The sequence below is a fragment of the Moschus berezovskii genome, chromosome 15 (genome assembly GCF_049115385.1).
Source record: "Moschus berezovskii isolate FMDL1 chromosome 15, NW_MosBer_1.0, whole genome shotgun sequence".
In the NCBI taxonomy this organism is placed as follows: Eukaryota; Metazoa; Chordata; class Mammalia; order Artiodactyla; family Moschidae; genus Moschus; species Moschus berezovskii.
In genome coordinates this window covers 47688021-47704201 of record NC_142474.1, presented here as the reverse complement: position 1 = coordinate 47704201, position 16181 = coordinate 47688021, and the positions used below count along the sequence as shown (strand labels likewise).

At 41.7% G+C, this 16181-nt stretch overlaps 1 protein-coding gene across 1 annotated transcript in view; it reads left to right on the top strand.

Annotated features, from left to right (window-relative positions):
- MKX (mohawk homeobox) overlaps nt 1-7522 on the top strand; it is a 68570-nt gene extending 61048 nt beyond the window's left edge. The window contains exons 5-6 of the mRNA XM_055430227.2: nt 4915-4948; nt 5054-7522. Of these exons, the coding sequence (XP_055286202.1) occupies nt 4915-4948; nt 5054-5240 (221 nt within the window). The 3' untranslated portion in view covers nt 5241-7522. The remainder of the gene's footprint in view (nt 1-4914; nt 4949-5053) is intronic.
- The last annotated feature ends 8659 nt before the right edge of the window (nt 7523-16181 follow it).

Genomic DNA, 16181 nt, shown 5'->3' with positions numbered 1-16181 from the left:
ATATCTGGCCAATTCCCCAAGCGTCTTGGTCTTTATCTCCACTGTGCCAAGCATGTAAATAACTCCGGAGATGGATCCGGGTGGTGTGCCAGGGGCCCTCAGGACTCTGAGGTGAGAAGCACTAGGCTGGCTATCCACCCCTGCTGTCTCCAGCAGTGGCCCCCAAACCAACCAAGGGTGAGAGGGTACAGATGTCAAGCATCTGGAGCTCTCTATCCACCTTAATTTAGGAAAACATACAATGGATGGATGACTCAGATCACTTAATTAAAAATACTCAGGTTCTTAGATATAATTTTATTTACCTTTCCATGGTGTGAGTAGTCTTTGGGGAAACATTTTAAGACATTCCTAACTTTAGGACTTAACTGATTAAATTTGAAAACCATCTCAGCGCAAAAGCGTTGGCCCTATTTTTGTCTCTTTTTATGACCAGAAATATTACCTCAGGAATATATATTTCAGAGTTAATATTTCTGAACCATGTTTCTCAAACTTGAATGGACACTCTGCCCACAGGGCTTTGCGCTCGCATGACTCCGAGTTGCAGTAGGACTGAATTTCCTTTATAATTGTTTCTCTACTTAACTTTATAAGGAAACACATGTCCAAACTGAGGATAGCCCAATTTTAAGTTTCAACATGGTTTGGGTTTTACAGCATCCAAGATTTTCCTAACTACGCAAGTCATTTTTTTTTTTTTTTCTTTTTCATTCCTTTTCTTTTCTGGTCTTAAAACACGCTCTTTTGGCTGGTTCAGTAAGTTGTTCCTGCCAACCAGTTGCTTTTATGGTAATTGACAGTGTAGCTGATTTTTGGAACCTGAGGATCTAAAAAGGCATTTTAGCTCAGACATGGGAGAGGCTGAGCCAAGCTACTTGCAGAGTAGGAGATAGGCTGTGCTGAATGTAGGACATGCATAGACCTCGGGTCTGTGCATGGTAATTAGAGGCAGGGAAACGCCTGCTCTGGCTCAGACTGCCCTCTTTTCAGCAGCATTCAGAGCCCTTCCTTCTCCTGTCAGATCCTTCCTTGAGCTACTGGGTGCCACTCCTGGAGGAGAGCCAGCGAGACCGCCCATCTGCTGCAGTGGCGTTGAGTTGGCGGGTGTGGGGAGTGCTCAGAAACCCACCCTTCCTTAAATCCTGATGATCAGCTGAAAAGACACAAAGCCATTGAACCAGATGACTGCCGGCTGGTTTATACTTCAAAGGAAAAGATCATGTGAAAAAAAAAATTCACATTTAACACAATTATTTCATAGAATGAGCGGGTCGTGCATTTTCTGAACTCCCCTCCAATAATCTGGGACATTTCCCCAGATTTTGTCTCAGCACAAGGAACAGGGGGAAAAAGTCTCCCCAAACTGCCAGATCTTTATAGTCCTTTGCTTTCCTACAAAAGCACGAATGTTTCAGAGTAAAAGGGCCCCTGTTTGCTGTCTTCCCCTGGCTGCTTCCTCTGGGAACTACGCCTCTGAGGGGGCGGGGGTAGGGGAGTGGGGGGGGGTGTCTCTCAGATTCATAATACCCAGTAGTAGGAAAAGCACACCCTTCTAACACCAGTGTATGTTCTGTACCAAAACCTGGGCACAGAGACCCACACACATACCTTCCAAAGCAGTCACAGACACCTTTCCTTCTTGGTTTGAAATCTTAGACATTGAACTTTGTTACATGCTGTTTTAACACTGAACTGATACAGAAGCAAACTGTTTCTTTTCATTCCTTTTTTATGAAACCTTTTCTTTTGTGGTTGGGAAAGGAACCTGAACCCATACCTAATGACACTAAGTGCCCATCTGCCCTAGAAATAAAACACAGAAATCCTCTTTGTTGCAAGGACTTTGTGAAAATTCCTGAAACTAATGAAGAACGCCCAAATGGGGATGGGGTCGCTGTACTTACACTTTGAAGTGTATTTTCATAAGATATTTTCATAAGCACCAAACTGTAAAACACGTAGACCTCAAGAGTAAGCAGAGTTTTACAGTTTCACAGTTGGCCGTGGTCAAGGTGTTTCTTGGTGGAACGATTCCAGCAAGCAGTCACGAAGTTGGGAGTGCTTGCAGTGTCCAGCTGGCAAGGGGGCCGAGGAAGCTCTCTGTGGACCTTCACGGGACGCCTGTGTCTTCCTTGCATGTGCAGCCAGCAGCCACCTGCTTCTTTCCTGTCCTCTCCTCTGTAACTACATTCTGATGACGGTCCAGGTGGGGAATCTGATTCTGTACATTCGAGAGAGCTCCATCCCCAAGCCAGAACATGAGTCACGTGGTCTTCTCTCAGGTTGTGTTATTTCCCTAAAGGTATTTAGGGAATCATGGACCTTACTCTGCTTTTGCCAAGACTTTCCATTGAATAAATATCTCCAAAACCTATTGTTTCTCTTTGGCAACAGAATGTTTGCAATTTGTGGACAAAAGTGAGCAAAGGCTAACTCCCTTTTTTATTCTCTCTCTCTCTGTAAAATGTCCAATGTTGTTAGCTTTTCTTGTCCTAAACAAAGGCATTGACTTATTCTCTGTTCTGGTCATGCCTTGTCTCTTTCGTCATTGAGCAAAAATTTGCAGATAATAGTGCCAAACAAAAACTTAACAGACAGCAGAGACTTGCTGTCCACACGCAGAGTTGTTTTGTTGTTGTTCAGTCGCTGTCACGTCCAACTCTTTGCGACCCCATGGACTGCAGCATGCCAGGCTTCCCTGTCCTCCACCATCTCCCGGAGCTTGCTCAAACTCATGTCCATTGAGTTGGTGATGCCATCCAACCATCTCATCCTCTGTTGCCCCTTCTCCTTTTGCAGTGAGTCAGCTCTTCGCATCAGGTGGCCAAAGTTACTAACGCCAAATAAGTTAGACACAAAGTGCCTAGAATCATACAAGGAACATAGGACACAGTCAGTAAGCTAGGATTATCACAGTTCTGTGAATTCAAAGTTGTCATTGTTTTTCTTCTGTTTACATGAGTAATATTCTAATTCCAAAATTATCAAGCAGCAGAGGTGGAGCTAACCGTCCAAGCCGACCTTGCAGGGGCCAGAAGGTCCAGAAGGTGATCAACTGCTCACAGATCCACTTATTTTTCCAAAGATGCCTTAAGACAAAAGAAAACCAAAGGGACTAACATTTATTGTTCCATTTGGGGCCAGACACATGTAGTCTCGGGCTTCCCTGGTGGCTCAGACAGTAAAGAATCCATTTGGGTAATATCCCTGGGTTGGGAAGAGCCCCTGGAGGAGGGCATGGCAACCCACTCCAGTATTCTTGCCTGGAGGATCCCATGGACAGAGGAGCTTAGCGGGCTATAGCCCATGGGGTCACAAAGAGGCAGACAGGACTTAGGGATTAAGCACAGCACAGCAGCACACGTATTTATTAGTTTCATTTATTTTAACAACCTTGTCATTTATTCACTAAGTGCTTTTGTTTCGCTTGATGTCTTCCTTTTTTATTTTTTTGATGCGGGGGTGAGGTGGGCCTTGAGTAAAAGGTTGTGCAAAGAGCTCACGGTGATCATTATTGTCTCAGGTCTTCACTGCACAGCCTGACTCAGGACGTGTGAACACATTTCATTGACTCTTTTCTGAAGGCATCGAAGTTTAGCTACTATGTCAACGTGGCCACATCGCTATTTTCTCTTCCCTCTCAGCCCTGGAAGTGCTGCCATGGCTGGACTATATTATGATCATGTTCATGCTTTTCCTCCCAGGTCTCTCCTGGTTCCACAACTCTCTGGGAGCCCAGGGCTGGACATTAGGGTGCATAGCCCAACTAGCCTTGAGCATTGCAGAGAAAAAAAATGGCCTTCAGAAATACTGAGTTAGGAGAGAAGAAGAAAAGGAGAGAATTGGGAGTAGGAAAAATATTTCCAGAAACCAGGGTGCTCAGAGACAGCTGTGAGCAAATGCCACGTTTCTTGTGCTTCTCGTGTGTGGCACAGCGTCTCCTGCAGCTTCTTGGTGTAGTGGTGGTTGTGGCAGTGACTGAACTACTGTATTTTGGGGTCTCTAAGGCTGATGGGGAGTCCCAACCCCATTCTTTGTTCTTCCCCACTTCTTTACCCTCTGGAATCTTTCCCTCCAGCATTTCTGTTTTTGTGTTCCCAATATCTCATTCTTTTGGCCAAAGGAGTTCCCTAGGAGGCTTAATCCAGACCAGAAACCATTTCATCCTCCTTTGTAATAAAGTGGTTTTGATAGACATGCATGTTCTGAGTGAAGGAGCCAGTCTAAACCGAAGGTGAAAATGCATGAGCAGAGGCCACACCCTGACATTCATTCCCTGCAGTGGAGGGTGCAGGACGCATGTGGACCTTACACACCAGAGCTGCTTGTTCTAATGCACCAGAGATTCCAGGTTGCTGTCAGCACTGGGTCATTTGTTCATCTGCTGACGTGCCAGACGGGACTATTTGCCAGTCTTTTTCCTGAGATGAGGTTTGATTTCCAGGAAACCATAGACTGTTGAGCTACAGGCACCCCAAAGATCATCCAGGAGCTCCTATTTTATAGTTCGGGCTCTCCTGGTGACTCAGTGGTAAAAAAATCCTCCTGCCAGTGCAGGAGAAGGGAGTTTGATGCCTGATCCGGGGAGATCTCACATGCTGTGGAGCAGCTAAGCCTATATGCCACAACTATTGAGCCTGCACTCTAGAGTCCGGGAGCTGCAACTCCTGAGCCTATGCACTGCAGCTACTGATGGCTGAGTGTGCTAGAGCCTGTGCTCTGCAACCAAAGAAGCCACCCCTATCAGAAGCCCGCAACTAGAGAGTAGCCCACATTCACCCCAACTAGAGAAAAAGCCCAAGCGGCAACAAAGATCCAACACAGCCCAAAATAAGTAAATACTGTGTTTTGTTTTTTTTTTTTAAGAAAGCAAAAAAAGAAAAGTAATCCAATCTTTGCTTTTCTTTACAGACACTCTGGAAAATGGATCTAATAAGGGTGACAGGTGAGTGGTATGTTTTTATTTGCTGTCCGTGCTTTTCAGTGATGATCTTTTCTACGTACGCCGCTGTGAGTTTGATCATTTTCTTTCTGTTCTGCTTAAATCCAGTGCAGCTCCTAGAAAGGGACCGAGCAAGGATGACACGTATTGGAAGGAGATCAACGCAGCCATGGCCTTAACCAATCTTGCGCAGGGAAAGGACAAGCCGCAGGGGACCACCAGCTGCATCATCCAGAAGTCGTCCCACATTGCGGAAGTGAAGACAGTCAAAGTGCCCCTGGTTCCGCAGTTTTAAGGGTTTGTCACTTTTCAGATGGATGGCTCTGCTTCGCGTCAGTGTTTTTTCGTAAATCCTCATCCTAAGTGCTGGAGCAGGAGTGACAATGACTCCCTCTCAAACCTCTTCTTATTTTTAATCATCCTAAGTGTATCATTTAGTTGCTTCTATAAAAGACATATAAATTATAAAACTCCACTTTAATCGAAAATATTAACTTATTTTATGTTACTCCAAGTATGCGTAAAATGTCTGTGTCGCCGTTACAGTAAGTGCCTTGCTTCTTGAAAATAAGTTACAACGTGGGCACAGCAGAGCAGCAGTGCCTCAAAATGATAGCACCACAATGCTTACTAAACTGTGAGCTTTATTCTTGGATGGACCTGCCACCGGTGCCAGGACTGAAACCAAAACTGCTGAACACCTTGAAATGTGTTCACTAGTTCACATGTTAAAGCTTGGAAATCTCTTCAGCCCAAATGAAATGTTCCTTTAAAAAAAAAAAAAACCTGCAATATTTAAAATTGTTCAATGTGCTTTGCAGAGTGACCGTGAGAATTTTATGCATGTATCCTGCCTGGATATATCTGGTAGGTTACAAACTTCCAAAAGGAAAGGCTTGGGAATCACACAGTGTATACATTCAAGGAAAATGGCAATGAATGTGATCAGAAAAATAAGTCTTTAAGCACTGCTGGAAAACACCATGATGCTCTTTAGAATTGATTTGGATTTTTTTCTCAAGTTTTGCCAAAGTCTTCAAAAACTTCATTATCTAAGTAACTTGAAATTTTCCCATGTAAAAGTCAATTTATAATTTAGTTTTAAAACATAATCCCATTTGCATTCGAGTTCAGTGTTTTTTGTGATGGAAACTGTTTTTCATATGGAATAGCTCTTTTTCATATGGAAAAACCTTTTATTTGGTTCATTTCAAATCACAATTGCTGATGGGCAACTTACACTGCATTGAGAAGAAGGCAATAAAGGAAATGGATCTCTGTGGGTATACATATAAACACAACATTGATTTTTAAATTTAAAACATATGGAAAACAAACATTGAACAGTCTCTGAATTTTGCCAAGTAGGACATTAGGATGAAATCATGCATTAAAATAAGTACATTTTGTTTCTAAATTAGGCTCTCATTGAGTGAGAATAATCAATATCAAGAAAGAAGATCTTTTTCAGTCAAACGTTAGTATTCTCATCAGCTTGGGGAGGCTTGAAGTTTGAATAAACAGAAGAGACGCCAAATATAACAGAGTATTTGTGCTCAGAGAAGTAAAAGGGCTTTGACTCTTTTATGGTGGGATGTTTTTTCTGGGTATGTAACCTATTTTATAATTTTTTTTAAAAAAACTGGAAAGCGTTTTTGTGAGTGTGAATGACAGCCAGCAGTGCAGCCGCATGGAGATATTTTTCTTTATTTTGCAAAATGCATTTAAAACCAAAGGCTGCTCTAGTTGATATATGGACAGTATCAGTCTTGATATAAATTGTAGGACACTTTTTCATGTAACATAACATTTGGGGGTTGGGTTTATTTAGTGTAATGAAAATAATTTGATATAAAAATATTTTGTATATATATATATTTTTACTTTGTTTTCTAAGTTGCTGTTTGCAGTAAGAGTAATTGCAAAGCAAAATATGTAAGTTATGACTGTATGATCAGATGAAGTATGAGTTCTTTCGGTTTATAAGATCCTTCAATAGTTATAGATCCATTATAAAAACTTTGGAATCTTTATAAAACAATTTTGCCAAAATGTGATCATGTCAGTAAAAACTAAGGGCAAGTACTTCACTCTTTTTCATACTATTATAAGTTATTCTGGTATTAAATATTTTAATAAAATTGTTTTTGTTTTTACATATTTCAGTTAGATAAATGAATGCTGGCTGCTTTTTTATTTAAATTAATCATAATTGATTTTTACCACCTTTTCCAAAAAAATCAGCAAATTTGTTCTATGTTATAAACTATGATGACAAGTCAATAAGGACAGCTCTTCACGTGATTTTTTGTTTTTAAACACCAAAGCTTGGAGTCTGGTCTATAAATACATCAAGACAATTATATAATTAGCACATCCTAGGCAGGATCTCCAGTTGCAATTACTTTTTACTTTTTTTTTTCTTTTGCTGCTTTAATATTTCTGGAAATTAAAGTCCACCCCGCCAATCCTTTAAAAAAAAAAAAAAAAAACTTCAACAATGCTGAGTCAGCAGCTGAGACCCTAACTCATAATTTATGTTGTAGAGAAATAGAATTACCTCTATTCTTTGTTTTGCCATATGTAATCATTTTAATAAAATAATTAATAACTGCCAGGAGTTCTTGACAGATTTAAAATAAAAGTTAATTTCTAGACCTCACAATGATCATAAGTATGTTGTTTTCCTTTGAGAGCTGACCAGGTGGAGAGAGAAGCAGAACAGAAGGGTCCATTATGTGCCATAATTCTCCTAAGGTTGGTCAGGGATGTGATGTGGGAGCTTCACATTTGGATCAGCGTTGAATTTCATCACCTGAGATCACTACCAACCCACCTTTTAAGAGCTGAGGAAAAGAATGTATGATGCTCACTGTTAAAATACAGAACTTTAAAATGAACATTTTCATTAAATACCTTCCTCCAGTAGCTAATATAATACGCATTATTACTGCGAGCTATGAGTTAGAGAGAACCTTGGCTTTGAGGCTACATGGATCTGTGCCTGCATCCCAGCTCTGCCACTCACTACTGACAGGTCCAGACCCAGTCTCTCTCTGCTTCAATTTCTTCATCTGCAAGTGAGAGCAATGAGTTATAACCTGTAGAGTTGCTGCAGATAATATATGATATACAAAGTGCCTGCCACAGTGGGTGCCTGTGTGCTGAGTTGCTTCAGTCGTGTCTGACTCTTAGCGACCTGATGGGTCTGCAGCCCTCCAGGCTCCTCTGTCCATGGGATTCTTTAGGCAAGAATACTGGAGTGGGTTGCCATGCCCTCCTCCACGGGATCTTCCCAACCCAGGGACTGAACCCAGGTCTCATGCCTCCTTCATTAGCAGGTGAGTTCTTCACAACTGCCACCACTTGGGAAGCCCCCTACCACGTTGTTTGGCAGTTAATAGGTTCTCAATAAATGGAAGGTATTATCACATAATTTTAATTCCTCTCTATGAGCTTATGTGCAAAGAAGTAGAAATATAAATGGAATACAAGAGGTGGATAGTTTAATAAAGAACCTTGGGGAAAGAAAGCTCTCTGACATGGAAGATTGCATGAAATAGTTAAAGTAGGTATTAAAATTAGGCCTTCAAGAAAGATCATTTTATTATCATCACTTTGAACTTCCTGGAGAAAAGCTTAAAGTAGAACCAAGGTAGGAAGAACAGATGTGCCCATAGAAAATGCAGCGTGTGCTATGGCTTCCTTCATTCCATCAATAAGAATTGCTGTCCCCTCTGTTTGTCCTGCTTGATCCTGTTCAAGACGACCAAGAACTCAAACTGCTGTCTGTACTCTCTGCTCACTCCAAGTAGCGATGTTTAACAAACAGTGGCAACAGCCACAGTCTGCTTTAAAACTCATCCAGCTCAAAGGCATAACATCAGGCAAATAAACACAGAGAATAAAAGCAAGCTGCCCAGACGCTCTTGTCTGCATCACTTAGGTCAGATGCCTTGGAAGGCAGTGTGGGTGGTGGTAAGAATCTAGGCTGCCACAGCTTGGCTTCGCATTTTCACTCCTCGGTGTCTTTTGGGAATAAACATAAGCCTTCTGTACCCAGTGTTTACATCTATAAAATCTGATCTATGAAATCTACCTACCCCAAAGGTCTGTTATGAGGATTGAGTAAGACAGTGGATAAAAAAGTGCTTTGCAAACTGCATGGTACTGTACAAACGTTAATGATTATTAATGTGTTCCAGATGACTCTGAAAGGCCTAATATCCCATAATTTTTGGCAGAATAAATTGTGGTTTCCATGAAGCATATAGGAACCCTAGATTTTGAAAAGACTTGTTATGATCCACCATCTTTGGGCCTTTTGAGCACAAAGTATCTTTTGGTCCTGTACTTCTTTGTGACAGTCACGATCCGATTTAGGTCACTGATTGTCACACTGTAGGGGCAGAGTCCTGACTTCACCAATTCCTAATTTTGAGACCCATCCTAGAGGTGGACTGAAAATTTGCTTTGGGAGGTGTGTGCATTGGCCATAACGAGGTGAGAAAAATGGATTTCTGAGTTTGGAAAGACAAGCTGATGTGTTCTTACATCTTCACACAAATGCCTGCATGGAAATTCATCCCATTCCAAGATTATCTCAATAAGTATTCTGAAACAAATTTCAGCTCAAATTTCCAGTTTCTGAAAATTCACTCTGCAGTGAGCCTGATTCATGACTTTTAAACAAAAATTTTAATTCATATTTTAAAACATCATAGATGTAACTTATGCTAGTTGTAGAAACATTTAAGCTATTACAGAGGGACATAAGCATAAAAGCCCCACACCCTATCCTTGGTCCCAAAGATAACCATGGTTCAAAACAGTCTTGTGTATACTTCCAGAGACTCTATGTGCATGTACTTTTTCATCTTGTACTTTTTGTACTTGCACTTCTTCATCTTGTACTTACTATTAATATATTCATGCTGCTTTGCAAAATTTTTTCCACTCCATCCACGCCATGCATATACAGTGCATGGGCACATGCTCAGTTGCTTCAGTTGTGTCCGACTCTTTGTGACCCCATGGACTGTAGCCTGCCAGGCTCCTCTGTCCATGGGATTCTCCAGGCAAGAATACTGGAGTGGGTTGCCATGCCCTCCTCCATGGGATCTTCCCAACCCAGGGACTGAACCCAGGTCTCATGCCTCCTTCATTGGCAGGTGAGTTCTTCATAACTACCAAGGGGATCTTCTTGACCCAAGGATTGAACCTGCATCTCCTGCGACTCTTAAACTGCAGGTGGATTCTTCACTTGCTGATCCCCGGGGAAGCCCATATATATGCAGTGTATATATGTATATACTATGTGTAGATTTCCTTATTTTAAATGAATACATAGAATTTGGGTTTGGGGTTATTAAGTTTATCCAACAAATACCCCTAAGGACTTTTGAGTTATTTCCAGTTTTTAGTTATTATAAACTAGTGCTATTCAAAGTGCTGTTTCACAGTGAGATAAGGAGCTTTCACCAAAATACAAATCAATATACTGTTTTCTTAAGAAAGTCTTTCTATGAAAAAAAATTGTCACCTGAACTCACAGTGCTCTTAAAAGTGAGATTGATCTACATTCTGGCCTTTGATCTCCTGGCAGACAAATAATAAGCCATCTATAGATTACCATCATTATGCAGACTGTATTTGAGTAGCTCTGTATTTGTGTATATATGTCTTCAGCCACTTAAGCATGCCAAGTTGCTCGGTCATGTCTGACTCTTTGAGACCCTGTAGACTGTAGCCCACCAGGCTCCTCTGTCCATGGGATTTTCCGGGCAAGAATACTGGAGTAGGTTGCCATTTCCTCCTCCAGTGGATCTTCCTGACCTAAGGATTGAACCTACATGTCCTGTGTCTCCTGCATTGGTAAGTGGATTCTTTAACACTGAGCCACCTGGAAGCCCTCAGCCACTTATACATCAGTCGAATAGATAACTAGATGTGGAATTAATGTCAAACAATAGGTACATTAAATTTTTGATGTTCGTTGCCAAATTACCATTTTAAAGTTTTACCATTTTACACTTCTAACAATAGGGCATGAGTGTCCGTTTTCCTCCTCTTGGTCAAAACATTGACTATTACTATGCTTTTCAATACTTGAAAATGTCATAAGTAAAAATTATTTCATTGTTTTAACGATGAGAAACATTATGCATAAGCTTATTGGCCATTAGTGTTTCTATTCAGTGAATTGCCTACCTGTCTGTCTGTTTTCCCTTTCTTTCTTTCTCTTTCTTTCGTCTGTTTCTTAGTGAGCTCTTTGTGTATTTATAACTTCATTACTGTAATAGGAAGAGATGGCTGGACAGCATCATCAATGCAAGGAACATGAACTTGGGCAAACTCTGGGAGATGGGATAGACAGGGAGGCCTGAGGTGCTGCTCTCCGTGGGGTCTCAAAGAGTTAGACATGATTGGGCAACTGAACAACAACAACGTTGTCTATAATATAGGTTGCAAATATTTCCCCAGTTTTTAATATATTTTTATTTCCCTTATAATATTGAAAGTTCTTCCCTAGTGGCTCAAATGGTAAAGTGTCTGCCTACAAAGCGGGAGACCCGGGTTCAATCCCTGGGTCGGGAAGATCCCTTGGAGAAGGAAATGGCAACCCACTCCAGTCTGGAAAATCCCGTGGATGGAGGAGCCTGGTAGGCTACAGTCCATGGGGTTACAAAGGGTCGGACACAACCAAGTGACTTCGATTTCACTTTATAATATTTTAAAAATGTAGAACCTTAAACATCACATGTGCATATACCTACAGTGTGTAAGCGGGAACTACATGCATTTGGTCATCACAGATGCAATTCGGCTCTAGAGCCAGACTGTTGAAGTTCAAGTTCTATCTCTTCTGCTTAGTAGCTCTACAATCTTAGACAAGATACTTAACCTCAGCTTCCTCATCTGTAAAATATGAATCATAATGATACCTACTTCCTAGCATTACGAGGGTTAAATTCGTTATATATACAAGAGCACTTAGAACAATAGTACCTGGTACATAGTTAGTGCCTAGATTATAAAAAATCCCATGGACGGAGGAGCCTGGTGGGCTGCAGTCCATGGGGTCGCTAAGATCTTGTCGGACACGACTGAGTGTCTTCATTTTCACTTTTCACTTTCATGAGCTAGAGAAGGAAATGGCAACCCACTCCAGTGTTCTTGCCTGGAGAATCCCAGGGACGAGGGAGCCTGGTGGGCTGCTGTCTATGGGGTCGCACAGAGTCAGTCACGACTGAAGCAACTTAGCAGCAGCAGATTATAAAAAGATTCATCTAACTTTTCTGCTATTAGTTTTTTGGTTTAGTTTTATTGAATCTTACATCTATTGGCAATTTATTTTGGCACTCAAAATGAGCTGCTGCTGCTGCTAAGTCGCTTCAGTCGTGTCCGACTCTGTGCGACCCCACAGACAGCAGCCCACCAGGCTCCCCCGTCCCTGGGATTCTCCAGGCAAGAACACTGGAGTGGGTTGCCATTTCCTTCTCCAATGTGTGAAAGTGAAAAGTGAAAGTGAAGGGACTCTTCGGGACCCCATGGACTGTAGCCTACCAGGCTCCTCTGTCCATGGGACTTTCCAGGCAAGAGTACTGGAGTAGGTCACCATTGCCTTCTCCCAAAATAAGCTGCTGCTGCTGCTGCTGCTAAGTCACTTCAGTCGTGTCCGACTCTGTGTGACCCCATAGACGGAAGCCCACTAGGCTCCCCCGTCTCTGGGATTCTCCAGGCAAGAACACTGGAGTGGGTTGCCATTTCCTTCTCCAATGTGTGAAAGTGAAAGTGAAGTCACTCAGTCGTGTCCGACCCTTAGCGACCCCACGGACTGCAGCCTACCAAGCTCCTCCATCCATGGGATTTTCTCGGCAAGAGTACTGGAGTGGCTTGCCATTGCCTTCTCCGCAAAATAACCTAGGCACTTCTGAAAATTAAATACTTATGTGTATATCTAATGAACTGTGTATAAAATCTATATGAGGAAAACCACAAAACTCTGATGAACAAAATCAAAGATCAAAGAAGAAGTAAAAAAAATTTGTTCCATGTTAATGATTGGAAAGACTCAATATCGTCAAGATGTCAGTTCTTCCCAATTTGATCTATAGATTCAATACAATCCCCAGGAAAATCCCACCAAGTTCTGTTGTGGATATTGACAAATTGATTCTAAAGTTTATATATAGAAGCAAGACTTAGAATAGCCAACACAGCATTGAAGAAGAATTTATTGGGAGGATTGACACTGCCTGACCTCAAGACTTGCTATCCAGCTCCAGTCATCAAGGTAGTGTAGTGTTGCTGAAAGGAGACAAATTCAGCAGAGCAACAGAATAGAGAGCCAGAAATAGACTCACACAAATACAGTCAACTGATACTTGACAAAGTAGCAAAGGCAATGTAGTGGAGAAAAAACAGTCTTTTCAACAATTTGTGCTGGAACAACTGGACATCCACATGCAAAGGAAAGAAAAAGAATCTAGACAGAACTTTCATGCATTCACCAAAATTAATTCTAAATGGATCACTGATCTAAATGTGAAATGTAAAACTATAAAACTCCTGGAAGATAACATAAGAGAAAACCTTGATGACCTTGGGTATGGTGATGACTTTTTAGATACATCAACAAAAACATGATACATAAGGGAAAAAAAACCTGCTAAACTGTACTTCATTAATATTTAAAACTTATGAAAGACAATGCCAAGAGAATAAGAAGACAAGCCACAGACTGGGAGAAAATATCTGCAAATAACACATGTGATAAAAGACTCTTGTTCAAACAACACAGAGAACTCCTAAGTTCAATAATAAAACAACCTGATTTAAAAATAGGCTAAAGATCTTAACAGACACCTCACCAAAGAAGATATACAGATGGCAAATGAGCACATGAAAAGATGTCTCACATCATATGCAATTAAAACCAAAATGAGATACCACTACACACCTATCAGAATGGCCCAAACCAGAACAGTGACATTACCAAATGCTGGTGTGTATGTGGAGTGACAGAACTCTCATCCATAGCTGGTGGGAATACAAAATGGTGCAGCCACTCTGGAAGACAGTTTGGTGGTTCCTTATAAAAAGAAACATGTTCTTACCATACGAATCAGTTATTGTGCTCCTTGGTATCTATCCAAAGGGGTTGAAATCTTTTCCACACAAAAACCTGCACATGGATAGTTATAGCAGTATTATTCACAATCACCCAAACTTGGGGAGAAGGCAATGGCAACCCACTCCAGTACTCTTGCCTGTATAATCCCATGGACGGAGGAGACTGGTAGGCTGCGGTCCATGGGGTCGCTAAAAGTCGAACACGACTGAGTGTCTTCACTTTCACTTTTCACTTTCATGAATTGGAGAAGAAAATGGCAACCCACTCCAGTGTTCTTGCCTGGAGAATCCCAGGAACGGGGGAGCCTGGTGGGCTGCTGTCTATGGAGTCGCACAGAGTCAGACACGACTAAAGCGACTTAGCAGCAGCAGCAGCACCCAAACTTGGAAGCAACCAAAAGGTTTTTTAGTAATTGGATAGATAGATATCTGGCTTCCTTGTAGCTCAGTTGGTAAAGAATCTGCCTGCAATGTAGGAGACCCCAGTTCAATTCCAGGGTTGGGAAGTTCCCCTGGAGAAGTGATAGGCTACCCACTCCAGTATTCTTGGGCTTCCTTGGTGGCTCAGATGGTAAAGAATCCACCTGCAATGTGGGAGATGTGGGTTTGATCCCTGGGTTGGGCCCTGGAGGAGGGCACGGTACCCACTCCAGTATTTTTGCCTGGGGAATCCCCATGGACAGAGGAGCCTGGTGGGCTACAGTCCATGGGGTCACAAAGAGTCAGACACGACTGAGCGACTAATCACACAGATAAATATCATGTGGTACAGACAATGGAACATGGTTCAGCACTGAAAAGAAATGAACTATTAAGCCATGAAAAGAAAGACCTGGGAGGAAATTTAAATGCATATCACTAAGTGAAAGAAGTCAATCTGAAAAGGTAATATACTATATTATTCCTACTGTATGACATTCTGCAAAAGGCAAAACTATGGAGATAGGAAAAAAGATCAGAGGTTGCCATGGGTTGGGAGACAAGGAAGAATGAACAGGCAGGGCACAGGTGAAGTTTTAGGGCAGTGAATATACTCTGCAAGTTGCTGCTGTGCTGTGCTGAGTCGTGTCCCACTCTGCGGGCCCATGGACTGTAGCCCACCAGGCTCCTCTGTCCATGGGATTTCCCAAATAAGAACACTGGAGTGGGTTGCCATTTCCTTTTCCAGTCTAGTCCATTTTTTCATAGGAGACAGTAAGTCTTGAAGTTATGAAACTAAATGCTTCATGGGATTTACCTCTTCTCCAGTGACCCGCTTAAGACCCAAGCCCTGGTCTTCCAAAGTAAGAGATTACTCATTGGCTATTTTAGGATTTTGTTTCACTCACTTTTAGGCAATCTACATCCTGTTTGAGATGTAGAGAGCACTATGCATTAGTTCTTACATCACCCCTCAGAATGATCCCCGTGTCTCTGTACACATCACACAGTCTTCATGTTCCCTGGTTGTGTCGAAGCCAAGTTTCATCAAAGATGAAGCTTTGCCCTCTGTTTTTCTTCTTGTTGGAACTTGTGGGAAACCCTGGCAAAAGGAGTCAAGTAAATATAACTTTGTTCTGTCATCTTCTAACAGAGATCTCAGGGGGAATTACAGTCTTAGTATTTTTCTTTATTGTAGTCTTAAAAATCCTAGTTCTGATATTTTGTTTTTACTTTCTTTTTTTGTACCTTTGCTAGATTTGCGGAACTCTCCAGCACTAACCCCCCTTTCTGCCTGATAGTATCATGTTACCTAGAAATGACTTCTTCCTTCAAACAGCCTGAGTCTTGCCTTGTGTGTCACCGACCCCCTGAGGTCAATAATGAATGGAGTGGCCACGAAGAAGTGATAACCTCTATTTCCTGTTCACTTTCTCACAGGCGGTTAAACTTTAAATGTGTGCTGTAAAATCTCTTCAACCAACAAGCCCAACCATTTATCACTATAGTCTTAACTACCTCTGCTTTTTTGGATATCTTAACTCCCCAAAGGACTGTCAATTTAACCATAACTACCTAACAACTGCCAAGCCTCACTTTATGAGCTGCTGTTGAGAGTTTAGCTATTTAAGGCTGATTTTTAAAAATTTTTATTGGCACCTCATGGCGTTTGCTTGATTTA